The sequence below is a fragment of the Neofelis nebulosa genome, chromosome 11 (genome assembly GCF_028018385.1).
Source record: "Neofelis nebulosa isolate mNeoNeb1 chromosome 11, mNeoNeb1.pri, whole genome shotgun sequence".
Classification (NCBI taxonomy): Eukaryota; Metazoa; Chordata; class Mammalia; order Carnivora; family Felidae; genus Neofelis; species Neofelis nebulosa.
Window position 1 is genome coordinate 69058709 of NC_080792.1, and position 18126 is coordinate 69076834.

Here is an 18126-nt window from a genome sequence, read left to right on the forward strand (position 1 = left end):
CAATTGGTTAGCTAAGGGAGAAAACCTTGTTTTCCTTTTAAACAAAATTCCAGCCTCCATTCAGATTTCACGAGTTTCCCCGTTCATTCTTGGATTCCGTTCATTCCCGTTCCAGGATCCAACCAACCCAGGGCACGACACTGTGTTGGGTGGTCTGGCCTGCCCAGGGTCCTCTGGTCTGGGACAGGTTCCCAGTCTTGCCTTGCTTTTCATGACCTTGACAGTTTTGAGGAGGACTGGCCAGGTATTCTGTAAAGTGTCCCCCCAGTCTGGCTTTGTGTGATGCTTTTGTCATGATTGGACCAGGTTGGTAGGTTTGGGGAGAGACCTCCCCAGAGGTGCAGTGCTGTGAAACCTGAAGACGCTGAAGGGCCTCCTCTCTTAATAATCCTATTAATTAATGCTCTGTTGTATCTGCTAATGCTCTTTCAGGGTGGCCAACCATCCTGGCTTGTCCCGGACTGTCCTGCTTTTAAGGCAAACCCTATTCTCCGCATGGCCGTGTCAGAAAACTAGAATCCCCTGGGCTTAGGTGCACCCTTGTACTCAATCTCATTACCCTTCTTACTCCCTGGGGAAGGGAAGTGACCTTGCGCCCATCTTACAGGTAGGGAAGTCCTGTCCAGAGACGGGAAGTGACGTGCCCGGCAGCTAAGTGGCAGAGCTGGGATTCATATCCAGGGCTCGTGATTCTAACTGCAGAATGTAGGGGTTCCTTGACCTTTCTCTTTGGCTGTCCACGTGGGTGGAAGACGCTTAGCCTTTTGACTTGCCTCAAGTGGGCAGAGATGTCTGAGCACTTGGTCAGGATCCAGGCATGTCGGGCTCCTGCAGCCCCCTTGGCAGGGGGCCAGCTGCTCTTCCTGCCTCCCACCAAAATATTCCTGATGCCATAGCATCCAAATGTCCCCATCCCCACAGGTGATTGTTCTCAAAAAGGAACCACGATGGTTTTGTTCGTTCTTTTCCTTCCTTTTTAAAGTATTCATGAGCAACCTTCCTCGGCAGGGTTAAAATGTGTGTTCTTGACAAATGGTGGTATTTAATGAAGGCGCCTCAAGCTGAATCAAAGAGCTTCATTCTTCTGAAAGTCCTTCTTCCCCATCTCTGCATCCGGCTCCTATCAAAGGGAATTCACAGCCTTGGCTTTCTGTTGCTGTTGTCATGGAAATCGTTATAAGGATGGTTTCGCGTGGACCAGAGGTCAGGGTACAGTTGCTTTGGTTCCCAGCACACGTGTCCCGGATGCCGGAGTCAGAGCTAATCAAATAAAGCAGTGATGACATTGGGCATCACTGTGTTTCCTCTCCGAGGGAAGGTATTTGTCCTTTACCTGAAGGCTCCAGGGACCGAGGCAGAGAGAGCAGAGAGGAGGAGGAAGAGAGAGGGAGCTAACTTTGCTACTGACTGTGCCGTAAGTGCTGGGTATGGCACTGAACGACTTCCTTCCTTCCTTCCTTCCTTCCTTCCTTCCTTCCTGATCTATGCAGCACCTGCTGTGAGTCAGGTGATATGCTCCATCTAGGCGTATAATGGTTAGTAAGGCAGGTACCCTCCGCTGTGAAACTTACATCTGATGGAAAAGGAGGCAAGCAAACAATGATAGAAATAAGTAGAAACATCTCACACCTTGATATGGGGAATAAAGGCAATACATGGAGTTCTGGAATAGGCAATTGCAAGGGGTCCCGTTGAGCCTGGGTGGTCGGCTCAACTACCCTGGGAGAAGGAGGAGCAGACAGGGACCTGAACACGCAGGACCTGGAAGGCTTGGGTTTTACACGAAGGGTCGTGCGAAGCCATTGGGAGGTTTTGAGCAGAGAGTGACGTAATCCGATTCACGGTTGAGAGGCTCGCTCTTCTGTGCGGAGACTAGACGTAAAGAGGATGACAATGCCGTTAGGAGGCTAGAATACCCATCCAGGCCGGAGGAGATGGTCATCTGGGCTAAGTGGTGACAGAGCTGGCTAGAAGGGACAAACCTGGGGCTGGTTTGAAAGTTAGGGGGCTCGTAGACTTTCTGGTGGCAGCAGTAAGTGCGCTATTTAGATAATCCTTACCATAACCACAGGAGGTGGGTACTTCTATTATTGACCTGTTTAATAAAGATACAATCTCTGAGAGGTTGAGTAACTTACCCAAGGGCACACAGCAATATATGTCCGAAAGCTGTGAATGCCACCAGTTCTGTGTCCATGCAACTTGGCTGGTACAGTATGGGTCCTATTAACATTGAGCACCTACTATGTACTAGGCTTTTCTGTGGTGTCTTGGGATCCCCAAACTTGGCCGCACATCAGAGAACTTAAGCACTGCCTAAAAATCACAGATTCTGGATCCCACCTCCAGGTAGTCTTTTCTTTGTCTTTCTTCATTAAGTCTGGGTTGGCACCCAGTATCTACATTTTTTAGGACTGGCATCTGGGAATCGTGGGCCTCATTTATCTCTCAAAACACCCTTTCCAGTTCTGTGGTGACATGTCCATTTCGTAGATGAGAAAACTGATGGCGAGGTTACCTTAGTGGGACAGACCTTCATTCGGCTGTCTCAACATTAATTAAATTTGAGTCAAGAGGACTGGATCTGGCAGCTGCTAAACTCGTGACGTTCATCGCGCAGCGTGACCTCCCAGAGACTTTTTCCCAAAGTGGAGAGTTCGCGTCGCTTGATGGCCCAGTGCTTGTGGGGGGCTGATGAGGTCCAAGCCGCAAGTTTCTCAGAAACATGACCACGCCCTGCTGCCCTTCTAGCTCAGTAACTGTGGCGTGGAAGAGCCCAGAGAAAGGTTTACTCTCTCAGGGCACGGACAAGGGAATCGCTTGAATGCACCTATTAAAAAACTCATGCATTCAGCAAATATTGATGTGGTCTGAACTCTGGGACCCATGGGAGGCCAGGCTGCAGGGATAAGGAGGAGACAGTATGGGGGGGGGGTATGTTGATAGTTGGGTTTAGTGAGCGTGGCTAAGGGGTTTGGGTTTTATCCCAAAGGTGATGGGGAGCCATAGAGAGTTACAGAGTAGAGATGGGTGTGGTCAGATGGGCGTGGGGATTCCAGGCCCCACCTGAAGCTCTGATGTGCGGTGTGCCAGGCCTAACCAGCAGCATGGGAGAGTTCCCTTAGAGCATCTTCCAGAATCTCTGGATTCTGCCCTTAGTGGACAGGCATCCCCTCGGCCCATTGCCCCGGCGTCTAGGACCCCGAGAGGATTATTTGGCTCTTTTCACCCAGTCTCCTTCCACTGGGAGCCTTGGATATATCTCTGATAATACTGTGGTTTAAGACCCTTGTGATAAATCATAGAAGAGTCCTAGAACTTTTGGCGTTCAAATCCTGCCTCTGCTGCCTAATTAGCTGTATGATTTGGGGTGAGATATCCTGTGTTGCAGCCTCCTTTTCCTCATGTACAAAGGGACATGAGGGACGCCTGGCTGCCTCAGTCACTTAGGCATAAGACTTCAGCTCAGGTCACAATCTCCCGGTTTGTGGGTTTGAACCCCATATCGGGCTCTGTGCTGACAGCTCAGAGCCTGGAACCTGCTTCGGATTCTGTCTCCCTCGCTCTCTGCCCCTCCCCCACTCTCACCTTGTTTCTCTCTCCCTCTCTCTCAAAACATTAACAAAAAGTCTTTTTAAATAAAAAGGGGCATGATATTCCCAGGCCCGGGGCTGGTTTAAAGAACGCTATGACTGTGCATTTGCAAGAATTCTCTAAAATAAAAACTTGAAGACCATGATTTTTAAAACGTAGAGCTCCCCGCCGGCTCCCTCGTCCGAGTCACAGGGGTTGACTGCCGGAAGACTTTGGTTTCTGGGCAAACGATTTTACAAGACCTCGTAGCACAGACTAGGCAGGGCGATGTGTGGGGATGATCTAAAAACACCTGTTCTTTAGGAGCAATTACTAATTAATTCCCATGGAATGTTTCCACTGGAAACAAACTAATCTGGAGACAGAAGCAATCCCAACAACCAAGATACGTAATTGAGATCATCGCCGTGCGTAAATAACATCTGTGAGAAGCAGATGCTGGCACCTGGCTCCCACAAGACCCTGGAAGAGGACGTTTTCTCCAGGACACTGGTTGCTTTCAATTCACACCTTTGACCTTCGTCTCTTCCCCCAAAGGGAATACGGTATTTGCTTTTTGCGAAATGGAGACCCCCAAGCTCTTTCCTTTACTTCATTCATACTGGGGACCGTGTTCCCCCTCTTCCTGCTGAGTACAAAGCTGTCACCAAGTCTCAGTCATTGTACCCCCAAATGGCCCTTCAATCCTTCCCCCTTGACACCTCCCCCCCGCCCCCACTGATCACCCACCATCAGTATTTCTCATGCTGGCCCCTGGCCTGGTCCAAGCAATCTTTCTGCCACCCGATCTTCAGAGAAAGAACTTTAAAATGTACATACAGTCTTGGCTTTTTATGTTCAAGATCCATCAGTGGCTTCCATCGTCCTCAGAATACAATGCAGGTTCTCCAATGTGACCTTTACGGGTGCCAAGTCCGGCTCCCGTGCTCCTGACATGTCTGACCAGCAGCTTAGGGACAGCTTGGGGTCGCTCACACCTGTCTCATCACCTTCCCGCCTTTGCCCAGGCTGTGCCTTTGGCCAGACTCCTGCTTCTCTCTTCTGAAGCCTATTTGCCTGGTGACCATCTAGTTCTCTTCCTTTTGTTTTTGTGTTTTTTTTAATGTTTATCTATTTTTGAAAGACAGAGGGGGAGAGAGAGACAGAGTGCGAATGGAGGAGGGGCAGAGTGAGAGAGAGAGAGAGAGAGAGAGAGAGAGAGAGAATCCAAAGCAGGCTCCAGGCACAGAGCCCGACGCGGGGCTCGAACTCACGGACCGTGAGATCATGACCTGAGCCAAAGTCAGACGCTTAACCCAGTGAGCCAGCCAGACACCCCCGTCTAGTTCTCCTCTGAGCTTGGGTGTGGGCATCATTTCTGGGAGCCATCTCTGACCCCCATGAGCTGGCTGAGGGCCCACTCCTCTGGGCTCTCACTGTCTGCTGGGTTTACCTCTGGGGTGGCACATTCTCTCGCAGTGTATTCCGAGGACAATGGAAGCCACTGATGGATCTTGGACACAAAAAGCCGAGACTGTATATATATTTTAAAATTCTCTCTCTGAAGATCAGGTGGCAGGAGGATTGCTTGGACCAGGCCAGGGGCCAGCAGACATGAGAACCCCGCATGAGAAATACAGGGGGTGGGTGATAAGTACGGCAGTGAAGGGGGAAGGATTGAAGGGCCTTTGGGGGGTATGATGACTGAGACTTGGTGACAGTCTCTCGCGGTCACCACCCTTGCTTGCTTGTGTCCCCCCTTTACCATCCAGCTCCTTCAAGGGAGACACTGGGCGAATAAGTAAACATACCAAGAGACTGGTCCAAAGTCACAAAGGTAATAAGAGATGAAGCTGGGATTTGAACCCCCGGACACCAACAAAAGGCAGTTTAAAGCTGCTACTACCCACCCCCCCGTGAATGTATCTCCTGTCGGCCCTCTGCCACCTCCGGGTCCTCACGTCCCTGCGGGAATCTCGGGGTGCTCCTACAGGCCCTTCCACCGGGGGAGTCCAGCTCAGTTTTTGTCCCTTTGGGGGGGCCCCTTGAGCCTGGTGTATCTTCTACGTGAACTCCCAGCCACGGCTAGGCAACATCCTGAGGCCCCCCCGCCCCGGCTCCCACCACGAGTGTGCAGAAGACCGATAACCCTTGATTCATCCCCAGTGCCCTTAGGCAGGACGTTTGTCACCACGTGTCACCCATGCTTCCACGAGACATTGAAAATAATTAATAAGCTCTGGGAAGATGAGTCTGATGGGAATTTTTCGTGTGAGCGAGCACCTTCCTCCCCAGCCAGGAACCACGAGACAGGTGGCCTGGGTGTTTTATTCAAAGAGACAAAAAAAATTTTTTTTTTTCCTTTTTAAAGATGATGTTGGAGTGAATTGACTCAATATTAACATAACCTCCTGTCAGAGGAGATAAAAACCAAATTGTAATTGGGTGAAAACATGGTTATCGCGGCCCGTTCGCCCCACAAATATTGACACTTCCAATGCTGTTACAAATGGAGAAAGGCTGGTTTTATGATAGGCCTGGGGTGCTGTCTACGCATCTCCCCAAAAGGACCTGTGACGGTTGAGAGCTATGGAGGGCCAGGCCCCTGGAGCAGCCGGCCATCCCCCAGCGTAATCACAGACGTCTTCACAGTCATGATATTGGTGGCAGGCATGTGGCTGGTTCGGGACCAAGCGTGGGACCAAGCGCTTAGATGCCATGACTTAATTTGCAACCCCCCCCAACCCACTTGAGTGTAGTGAACGCCATGTGAGCAGGACCTCTTCTGTTGGGGACCAGAGTGCAGGAGTGAGTCCGCACACCGCAGGTGCTCTGTGGATCAGTGGGGACTCCCAGGATGGGCCGTGAGTCTCCATGGGAAGCAGCTCCCTCATTTCAGGTAGGAGGGAGCCCAGCATATAGGAGACTTGCCCAAAGTCACAGAGTTTGGGGGGAAGTGGGATTTCTTTTTTAAATAACGTATTTCAAAAGAATTTCAAGCTTAAAGTGGCAAGAATAGTTAAGACGATGCCTGTTTATCCTTCATTTAGATTCATCAATTTGTGGGGCACCTGGGTGGCTCCGTTGGTTAAGCGTCCAAATCTTGGTTTCCGCTCAGGTCATATCTCATGGTTCGAGAGTCCAAGCCCCACATCAGGCTCTGGGAAAAGCCTGCTTGGGATTCTCTCCCCCCCGCCTCTGACCCTCCCCTGCTCTCTGTGTCTCTAAGTAAATAAATAAACTTTAAAAAAGATTCATCAGTTTGTAACATTGTACTACGTTTGCTTTCTCATTTTTTCTCATTCTGAACCCTCGAAAAACCAGTTACAAACACAATGCCCCTTTATTCCACTCAAAAGGGAAAATTTCACATTGATAAAATACTGTCTTCTAATCCAGAGGGTCAACGAACTATGACCCACAGGCCAAATCCAGCTCAAATCTGCCTACTTATTGTTGTTGTTGTGTCTGGTTTGTTTATTTGTTTGTTTGGTTTTTGATTTTTCTTTTTACCACAGCCTGAGAGCTGAGAATGGTTTTCATGTGTGTGTGTTTTTAATTATGTATTTGTTTTGAGAAGGAGAGAAAGAGAGAGAGAGAGCACAAGTGGAGAAGGGACAGAGAGAGCGGGGGAGAGAGAGAGAATCCCAAGCAGGCTATGCACTGTCAGCACAGAGCCCAATGCGGGGCTCAGAGTCACGAACCGTGAGATCATGACCTGAACTGAAATTGGGTGCTCAACTGACTGAGCCACCCAGGTGCCCCTGGTTTTTATGTTTTTAAATGGCTACATTAAAGTAGTTAGATTAGTGGGGCGCCTGGGTGGCTCAGTCAAGTGAGTGTCCAGCTCAGGTTATGATCTCACGGCTCGTGAGTTCAAGCCCCGCATCGGGCTCAGTGCTGACAGCTCAGAGCCTGGAGCCTGCTTCAGATTCTGTGTCTCCCTCTCTCTCTGCCCCTCTCTGGCTTGTGCTTGGTGTCTGTCTCTCAAAAATAAATAAACCCTAAGAAAATTTTTAAAAGAAAAGCAGTTAGATAAGTGTGGTACCTACATACAGATATCTATCTAAATCTATATGATGTATATGTATATGTATATGTATATGTATATGTATATCTATATCTATCTATATCTATCATCTATATCTATACGATTCAGATTTTGTCCATTGCCCTCGTCAATGTTCTTCACAACAAGTTTTCTCCGTGTTCAAGATCCAACACAGGATGCAGAAGTGTTTGTGCTTCGTTTTCATGATGTTATGGCCCCTCAGTCTTTCTGTCTCTGTCTTTCCTGATGCTGGCACTTTGGGAGGAGTTCACGCCAGCCGTGTTTGCCCTTCCATTCGGGTGAACTGGAATTTGAGCCCCTGTCTTTGTGATGTCAGAGCCTTTGGGTTTTGTGCAGGTTTGAGGGTGTTCCTGGGGCATGGGACTTCTGATTTTAAAACCAGAAACGTCCCCGGCAAACAGGGGGGAGTCGCCCATCCTAGGGCCGGCATCTCCAGCACCGAGGAATTGTGAGGAAGATAAAGGAAGGTACCCGTGGGTTTCGGGGAGGGGGGGGGATGATCCAGATGCCCTCTTGAGTGCCTTTTCTCGATTATCTGCTCGTTGTTGCTCTTTGGATGGATTTCTACCGTCCACATGTGTTGGCCGGTGTTTTGGGTTTTTTTTGCTCCATTTATGCGTGTAGGATTTACTGGTATTATCGTATGTCGCAGTTGGTTCATTCTCCTTGCTATTTCTGAGACTATATCACAATCTAGCCATTGTGTTGTTGATGGGCATGTAGGTTGCATCCAGATTTTGATGATTAAGAATACAGCCTCTGTGGGCATTTCTTCCCCGTGTTATTTTATTCAGGAGGCAGGCGGGTGTGTGTGTGCATCTCTGTAGGGTGTAGAACTAAAAATGTAGAATCTCTGGGTCACAGTACACCTGTTTCTTTAACTGTGGTCGACGTAGCCAAATGGTTCTCCCGAGTGTCCGTAGACACGTTTACTCCGGCCAGCCGGATACGACAGTCCCACCGGTGTCCCCTGTGGTCACCACCTGCTTTTGTGAGTTATTCACATCCTAGCCATTCTGAGGGAGGAGGTGTTCCGTGGGTCTGTTTTGCATTTCCCCGACGAGTAACGAGGTGGATCACCTTGTCGAAGTAGATGGACCATTTGGATGGCTACTTGTGCCCTGTTCAAGCCGCACCTGCCTCTTTCAAACTACTGGCTCTTTTTCTTAGTGATTTGTGAGATATGCTGGATGTAAAACTCTTCGCTCGTAACGTATATTGCAAATAGTGTCTCCCACTTTGCAGACAAACTCGGGGCATACCGCTGCATTCTCTTAGCTTTGCCATTTTACGAACAGAAGGTCTTCGTTGCCAGGTAACCCAACTGGTCAATCTTAGGTATCTTGGAATCCAAATTTAAAACGACTTGATCCAGCAGAGGGTGTTCTGGTTAGCCGAATGTTCTGGCTAAGTGAGCGCGGTGGTGCAGGATGGCCGGAAGCCCACCACCCTCTACCCGGGTCTCTAGCCTGGACTCAGGATCCAGCCCTGGAGGCTGGCTGGACACGTCTGTGGTCACTCTCTATGCAGGACATTTCCTCCTGCAGGGGAGGGTCCTGCCCACACAGCCTGCCCCTCGTCCTTTGTGTGGAGCTGGCTGTCTGGACTCCGGCCGGTGTCTGGGTCAGAGACCTGTGCTCGGGAGGAGCTGGGAGCGGCCAGGCAGCAGGTGGCTTCCCGAGGGGGTGTTCAGGGCTGGCTCAGGCAGCAGGGGCAGTGGGCTGCAGACGCGGGCGGCCCCGCCCCTCCCCGGACCGGGACAGGTTAGTGATGCACTGAGCTGACCTCTTTCCTTGGCTCCCTCAGCGCATGTGCGTGCAGCCCCTACCGTGTGGGGACCCAGAGGGGAGCGAGCCCCAGGTGGCCTCCAGGAGCCCATTATCTAGTGGGAACACGGGGAGGTACTCAGACAATAACACTATTTAGGGGAGCAATGGGGTGCTGGGACAATGGGGTGCTGAAAATATAATAAAAATGAGGGCATGATAGGATGGGGGCAGGGGAGGCGTTTTATGTGTACCTTATCCTGCTTTTCCAAGGTTTTCTTTTTTTTGGAGAACATCAGGGTACACGAAAGCCACTGCAACCAGAGGTGAAGGCAAGAAGGAAATTCGTAAAGTCTGTTTAATCATATAGTACCTGAGCAGTCCTTAGATCCTATAATGCAAAATTAGGAAGGACTCTTTTTTTTCATTTTCATTTTTACTGAAGGATAGTTGGCGTACAATATTATATTAGCTTCAGGTGTACAACCTAGTGATCCGACCATTATATGTGTTATGAGATGCTCACTGCCGTAAGTGTCGTTACCTTCTGTTACCGAGGAAGGACTCTCAAACCCTCAAAGAAATAGACTCCAAACAAGTGAAAGGAGGTCTGTTTTACTCAGCAGGGGGGAAGCCCAGGCCACAGGGCTTACGAGAAAAGGCTGTGGGTTTAAAATTCAGGTCCGGTCCTGGCCCCATTCACCACTTACAAGCTGTGTGATCTTGACAAGCTAACTAACCTCTCTGAGGCTCAGTTTCTTCATCTATACAATGGCGGTGAAAGTCCCTACTTCAAAGAGTTGTTACGTGTTGCAAATAACATATTCATGGTAAGTATTCAGAGACTGGTTATGATTAGTCCACTACTAACAATGATTATTTTTACTCTGAGGAGGATGGAAACCAGAAAGCATTTCGATGCATCAATAAATAATGATGCACAGGGTAAGCAAGACGATGGAACGTTTAATATATGCTCAAGTCGTTTGACCAAGGACACAGAGAGTAACCACCAGATGGTCTTAGGAAGTTTCCCCTTGGGGCCACAGTCATCAGACTTCTGAGCCGGATAGACCATTGGTGGACCTGGCCTGACATTTTTAATATGTTTGCATTTAATAAATTTGTTCGATATCAGGGCTGTCTATAGTTTGAGATGCCGCTAATTCCCTTCGGGGGAAAGCCTTCCTACCGAAGGTTAATTCTTCCGAGCACCCTGACGGGATGTCAAGGCCTGGGATGTGTCGAGATCAGCCCGCCAGAGTCACCGTTTCTTAGAACGCTTGCCCGTGGCATTTGCGACGCAGGATTCTTAAATCCTCCGAGTTGCTCGGCCAGACCCAGAAATCCAAGTTCTAACAGCTCTGCCAAAACATCAGCATTTTCCCCTCTCCCCGCCTCATTCCATATGTCTGGCCCACTCATCTCGTGGCTTAATAAGTCCAAAGCAAACATTTTCGCCAGGTATTTAAAGCCGGCAGATGGCTTTGCATAGGCAAGTAATATGCTATTCATCGGGTTGTAGTTGATGTATATGTGATGGGAATCTCAATCGCCCTCCCAGGGAGTGCAGGGAGGGGAGGAGGGAGATGTTGCAGACAGCACGCTGCAGATGAAGTCAGCAGCAGGGAAAGGCTCCTTGCGGCGTGGGCTGTGTGGTGGCCCAGGGAGAGCAGGGGGTTGGAGTCCCATTGGCTCGGATCTGATCCCGGACGAGTCACTTCCCCTGCCCGGGGTTACCGTTTCCCCATTTGTGGGCTGAGGCCTGCCTCGCAGGGCAGTTGTGGGCTGTAATGGTAATGAGCAGCGAGGGCCCCCAAGGTGCCTAGTAGAGTCGGTGTTGGAGAAATCTCATTCCCTCGTCTTTTTCGCACTGAACAATCAGGAAGGGGGGATATTTATCCCCCTGTGAGGAGGGATCTGTACACACAATAGGCAGACAACGAATGATTTTTATCCTATCCCAAGGTTTGGATCGAGCTACTTTGGTCCAACACTTTTAGCAGATCAGTCAGCAAACACTATCACCAAAGGTTTTTTTTTTTTTGTTTTTTTTTTAATGTTTATTTTATTTATTTTGAGAGAGAGAGAAAGAGAAGGGGAGGGGCAGAGAGAGAGAGAGAGAGGAAGAGAGAGGATCCCAAGCGGGCGCTGAGCTAACAGCGCAGAGCCCGATGTGGGGCTCGAACTCGCAAACCGGGAGATCATGACCTGAGCCAAAATCAAGAGTCGGACGCTTAACGGACGGAGTCACCCAGGCGCCCCTGCCACCAGTGGCTTTGAGTGTTGACTCTGTGGCTGACAGCGCCTTCCGGCTTGGCTGGACCTAGATTCTCCAACCACGTCATTGCGAATGTGTTTCCTGCCTCAGCACCTTTGATGTCACTTTATATTCTCAGGCCGTGTCTTCTTTCCTGCTGGGAAGGACTGCCAGACACTCCGACCTCACATCCTGCATCACAAAGAACCAACTTCGGTCCTATAGTTCCCCCAAAATCCCGGTGTCTTCTAGGCTCTTACCCCACAGCTAAGCACGCTGGCGAACAGGAAGTGGTGTTCTGATTGGCTGGGCGGCGTCACATGCCCTTCTCAGAGCTTGCTAGGGGAGGGTCAGCTCTATCAGATACACTTGGACATCTGAGGGATGGGTATTTTTTTTTTTTTTTTTGCAGGGGAAATGGGGTGCCGCTATCAAAAGAAGGGAGATTGGGGCACCTGGGTGGCTCGGTCGGTTAAGCGTCCGATTTCGGCTCAGGTCACGATCTCTCAGTTTGCAAGTTTGAGCCCCGCGTCGGGCTCTGTGCTGACAGCTCGGAGCCTGGAGCCTGCTTCCAGTTCTGTGTCTCCTTCTCTCTCTGCCCCTCCTCCGCTCATGCTCTGTCTCTGTCTCAAAAGTAAACATTAAGAAAAAAATTTTTTTAAAAAGAAGGTAGATTAAATGCTGTGCAGACGTATCGCAGAATTTCCCCTGTAAAACATCCGTCATGGGCACCACTGTTACTGGAGGAATGCAGTGCGATGGCTCAGAGTGGGTGTCATATTCCAGGTCTGCCACTTAGCACTTGTGAGACCTTCAGTAAGTCCTTGACCTCTCTATCCTAAGTTTCCTCGACTGTAACAACAAGAATGGTTATTGACCCTACTTCAGAGTGTCATTGTGAAGGATAAATGAGTTCATACAGTAAAAGTGCTCAGAGCAGTGCCCTGAGCACAGGGTAAGAGCTCATCTTCATAATCCATGTGCATGGCAGCCCCTAGGCTTGTGCAGTGCACAACGAATACAACTGTACTCAGCAGTCCTGCTCAATGAAAATACGGACCATTATTTCCCCCATTTTGTGAATGGGAAAATGAAAGCTCAGAGAGGCTAAGTCACTTGCTGAAGGTCGTAGGCTCATAGATAGAAATTTGGGATTGGACCCCGGTTCTGCCTGACCACTGGGTGTGCTCTTAACCACCAGGCAATGCTGTGGTAACGATGAACGTCCCACCTCATGGTGGATGAGAAGCCATATTGGGAGAACGCACTGCCAGCCCCGTCTTTTGGTGAAAAGTGCTCAGAGCAGTGCCTGGCACAGAGTAAGAGTTGGTCATAACCAACGTCCATGACATCCCTTGTCCAGATTCATGCAGTGCTTTGATCTGTCATTTCCCTCTTGCCCAGGAGAGCACCAGGCTTCAAGGACCTTCAGGGCTCTCCCATAATCCCTGGAGAGTCAGGACCTCACCAAAACAAAGCTAGGAAGCCCTTAGTTCATGCACAAGGTCAGGAAGCACGTTCCCACCTGTAGCTATAGCGTAGAGGAGACTCCTAGGTCAAGGGGCCAGGGCGGAAATGACACCCCGCCTTTCTGAATCCGGGGAAGGGTGCCCGATTGAATGACACCGTGTGCAGGAGGAACAGAAGCTTCCAGTCATGGAAGGCGTTGGGTGCTTTGTTGCATATACACATCTTCAGTACTGTCGTGTGGGTTTTACGAAAAACTAGATTTGGAGGAGAAAAGAAAACATGAACGTGTACGAAAATCAAGTCAGTTGTCTCGCTGGGAGCGTGTTGGGGACCCAGCCCCAAGACAGGTCTGGAGAGAGATGATTGTCCCCCGAACCCTCTCCACCCTGCATCTTGGAGTTCTGGCAGGGAACCGCCCCAGAGGGCTCGTCCACGCAGAAGGATGGTGACGCAGAGCCGAAAGGTGTGAGGTGTCCCCTGCCCCCTGGGATCCTCAGTGCTTACACTGGCTACGAGGACAGGACAGTGGACCCCCATAACCCTTCCTGAGGGGAGTCCTGGCTGCCCAACTCCCTTCTGCTCTCTGACTGCTCCTCCTGGAGCGCCTCCCGGGAAGGGAGGGCGTTTTCCAAGCAGCGTTGGGCTGTGTCACTCCCCCGGAAGGTCTGATCTCAGCCCCAGCATGACTTGCCACCCGACTTCATAAAAACGTCACTCAAACAGCCCCCATATGGAAATAACGTGCGGTGAGTTATTCTTACGCTGGGTCATCCATAATGGAAAATCAGCCCGAGATGGCCCTGTATTTCTTCCCGCTCCCTAAAGTGTAATAAATTGACATTTTTAAAGCTCGGCATTTAGATGGCTTGTCAGCGGCAGCCCGGAGCCTGCCCAGTGGGGGCCTCGGGCTGGCGGGCGGCTTCTGGTTTTGCCCCTCCAGATCCTACTGGCTTGTGTGCCTCGGGTGGGCCCCCTCCCTCCTCCCTCCCTGGTCTGCCAGGAAGCCTGAAGTTCCTCCCTGCGATGGTGGGAGCCGAGGCCCTGCCTCACCCTGGTGGCAGGAACCTGACATTCTTTCTGTCATTCTCCTTGCCTCCAAAACAGGGTTAAAAACACCCATTTCGGGGCACCCAGCTGGCTCAGTCAGTTACGCATCCAACCCTTGATTTCGGCTCAGGTCATGATCTCATGGTTTGTGGGATCGAGCCCCCTTTCAGGCTCTGCGCTGACAGTGCGGAGCCTGCTTGGGGTTCTCTCTCTCCCTCTCTCTTTCTCTGCCCCTCCCCTGCTTGTGCGTGCACGCACTCTCTCTCAAAATAAATAAATTAAAAAAAACAACAACAACCTTTCTTAGGCTGTTAAAGGGAATGAAAGGGGCAAACAGGAGTGACAACTGCCATTACTATTTTAGGGTTTTCTCGCTGCCAGACACGGTGCTAAGCACTCCCAGGGTCTCACTCACTCACTACGCAGGACTCCGTAGTGATACGGCTCTGCCCAGTTTACAGGTGAGGAAATTGAGGCACGAGGTCACGTGACCAAGTGAGAGAGGCCCATCCTCCAGACCTGGCTCTATGCCCAAGCTCTGACCCCCACACGTGGTGGGAGCTGGCACTTCGCAAGCGCCCGTAAGTGTTGGTTTCGTTCCTCGTCCCTCGGGGATGAACGTGTTTATCTCCAGGAGGCTCTGGGTATGATGCGTGTTTCCTCGGTCCCACCGACCGCAGGGATTCAACCCCCGAGTTCTGTTCCACTGTCTCTGACTGATCCAGCCCCCGGCCTGGTCCAGGCCGTCGTGACACTGCCCGGGGGGCTCCCATTGGAACACCAAGCCACTGGGTCAGCCATTCACTCTGCAACAGAGCTTTCTCTTTCTCTTAATCCGCCCTCCCCGCGCGGTCCAGACTTTCCAGAGAGTGTCTTTTCATGAGGGGCGGTGGAGCCCAGCAATGAAGAGCTTGGACTCTGGAGTCGGACGCACCAGGCTTCTCCGCTGACCGGCTGCGTGACCGCTGGGCAAGGCCTCTCCGCTCTGTGAGCGTCGGTGTCCTCATATATCAGCCAGTCCTAATGGAGGTACCCTGCTCCCAAGAGCTCTTACGGGGCTTTTCTGAAGCAAGACGGAGAAAGCACAGCGCCCTGGAAATGGTCCCCAGACAATGGTGGCAGGTGCAGCTGTTCATGCCAAAACCCATCGGGGCCAAGATGATCCTATCCCAAACCCAGCAGGAGCTAAGAATAACCCCAATAGCCATGCCCGTCTCTGTCCGGGGAGGCTCTGAGGGCCAGGGCACCGTGCTGCCAAAACCCTCAGCCCAGGTCGGGAACTGCTGTCCTTGTCTTTGGAACTACACTCTTCCGTTCCTGACAGTGGCTGTCGCTCGCCTCTTGGCCCCGGGCCACGCAACTTGGCCTGGCAACAGGGCCCTGTGTGATTCCTCCCTCCCTTCCACTGTTAGTTATCTGACGTCATCTCCCAGGACGGCCTACCAGCTCCTGCCCGCCCAGACCTTTCCTTCTTTGCACATACCACGGTGTGTCCTCATCGGCTGCCCTCCTTCCAGTCGTGTCCACTAAAGCCCATCCTGCCCACAGCAGCCAGGGGTAGATCATGCCACCATCCTCCTCCTGCTTCACCAGTGGTTTCCCTACCGACTGAGGTCGGCTCACTAGCTTCACCAATGTGCCTCTCCCCCTCGCATCTGCCACTTCAGCACCATATCCCCCTCCTCCCCGTACAGCTGTCCAGCCACACTGGCTCCCTTTCTGTCCCTCAGCACCGCTTCCGCTTTTGTTCTTGTTCCTGCCTCAGGACCTTTGCACCAGCTACTTCCTCCACTCAGGGCACTCTTCTTCTTAGATATGTACATGGCTGCATCTTTCAGGTCTTAGCTTAAATGCTTCTCCTTAGTGAGGCCTCCGACTTCTGCGAGAACCAGGGCCTGGCCTTGCCCTGCCACCTCCGTGCCTTGCCCAGAGGCCCCTGGAGCCTCCTGTGGGAAGATAAGACAGTGCCTGACGTGTCACCTCCTCTGTCGATGATGCTCTAACAATGCCTCCACATCACACTCCATGCGCCTCAGCTGTCCCACCCAGGGAAACGGGCTGTCCCCCACCGAGCCCACTGCAGGAATACATTGTTCTTGGGGTCTTGGAAAATGGGAGTTCTGTGGATGGTGGCTGCCGGCAGTGGGGTGGGGCTAGAACTAGAGGTGCCAGTGTGAGAAAGCTCAGGGCCTCAATTTCCCCACGTGTATAATGGGATAACAGCCGTGCACACCTCACAGATGAGGATTACAAGCGAAAATGAGAGTAGCACCTTTCCCGGAGCACTTGACCGGAGATGTGCGAGTCACTGGTGACCTCCATTGTCCCCGCCTTCCATTGCCATTAGCATCATTCTAACATCTGGGCTGAGCTCCGGATATCCTGAGGAAGATATTCTCTGCCCAGTTGGGAAGGAGATAAAAATGATCCCGGACGGGCTCTTGGCCAGTTGTCCTGGGGTGGCCTCCACCTTGGCTCAGCTGTTTTCCTTTTACAGATCAATGGGGCGCCTTCACTTACTCGGTGGCCTTCGGGATCAGGGATCGTATGCATGTCATTTCACGAGGACTCCAGCTTGCTTTTCTGTTCTGTCTTGTGAGCACGCACCTTAATATTATTAACTGTTTTGGAGGGACCGTGGCTTGGCAGTGAGAAAATCTGCGACTCTGGGCAATAACGAGTGGCGTCTTCACTCCTTGCAGCTGTGTGACCTCAGGCAAGGCACTGCCCCTCTCTGAGCCTTGAGTGTTTTCCTCGGGCGATCTCTAAGGGTGTTTTCTGCTCAGAGATTCTAGGGTTTGGAAATCAAGGGGAAACTGACAGGTGCAGAATGGACTTAGGGTTTGTGCCTGGATGTGGTTTTCTCCAACAGGGAAAGTCTGTCTTCTGGGGCCATGGAAGATAGTTGTACCTATTTTGATGGCCCCACTTTGCTAAGATAAGAGGCCTACTGTGTGCCGATGGGTGAACATCAGATGAGACAGAAAAGGGTGAGAAAGAGAAACTTTGTTTAGGTCAGTGGCTCTTAACCTTCAAGAACCCAGGAAAAATGCTTACATGGCAAATATGTTGCATACCATTTAGAGGGGCTTTACAATTCTGAAACCTGGTTAAGAAACATCTCCTTGGCAAGTTCCCACTGACTTTTGAGCACCTCCTCCAGAAGGCCTTCCCTGGTTTCATCTTGTGTTCCCAGTGTCTCCATGGCTTTCTTCCTGTGCTCCTCAGGGAGGCTGTCCCTGCCTGTCTTCCCCACAGCGGGTGGGAAGGGCCCAGGCTGACTTCTCTCTGCCTGCACTAAGTGGGTGTCGGCAAATATTTGTTGAGCAGAGCTGGGGACCAGCTACTGGCACTGAAGCGGGCTAGCCTGATTTCATGGGACAGTGCCCGTTCAATTTTGAGTATCTCAGAGCCTGGCCATCTCAGATGCAAACATGTTCTCCTCCCCTCATTGTGGGTTGATGAATAGCTGTGAAGACAGACGGGAGGAGAGGATCGTCTGTAAATTATTCCGCCACTTGCGAGGGGCTGGGCTGGGCTGGGCTGGAGGGGAAGGACATTCAAGGAGGCGGCATCATGAGGCTTTTCCCTTCCCTTCCCTCTCATTCTCTTCCCTTCCCTGCCCTCCCCTGCCCTTCCCTGCCCTCCCCTCCCCTCCCTTCTCCTCTGTTCCCTTCCCTTCCCCTCCCCTCCCCTTCCCTTCTCATTCCCCTGCCTGGTGCAGCTGGAGCAGAGTGAAGCCAAGTGTGAGGATGCTTTGAAGACCCAGAAGGCGCTGACTGCGGACCTGGAGAGTATGCACAGCGAGCTGGAGAACATGACCCGGAATAAGAGCCTGGTACCTGCCCCTTCCTAGAGTTGCAGGGACCTGGGGCCAGCATAGGGCTCTGGGAACCAGCATGGGACCACTGTGTACTCAGCACCACAAGAGGGGCCGA

The 18126-nt window shown here is 51.3% G+C and overlaps 1 protein-coding gene across 3 annotated transcripts in view; it reads left to right on the forward strand.

Moving 5' to 3' along the window:
• MYO18B (myosin XVIIIB) overlaps positions 1-18126 on the forward strand; it is a 258325-nt gene that overhangs the window by 160222 nt on the left and 79977 nt on the right. For all 3 annotated transcript variants that reach the window (XM_058693096.1, XM_058693095.1, XM_058693097.1), the window contains exon 35: positions 17913-18026. In XM_058693096.1, the coding sequence (XP_058549079.1) occupies positions 17913-18026 (114 nt within the window). The remainder of the gene's footprint in view (positions 1-17912; positions 18027-18126) is intronic.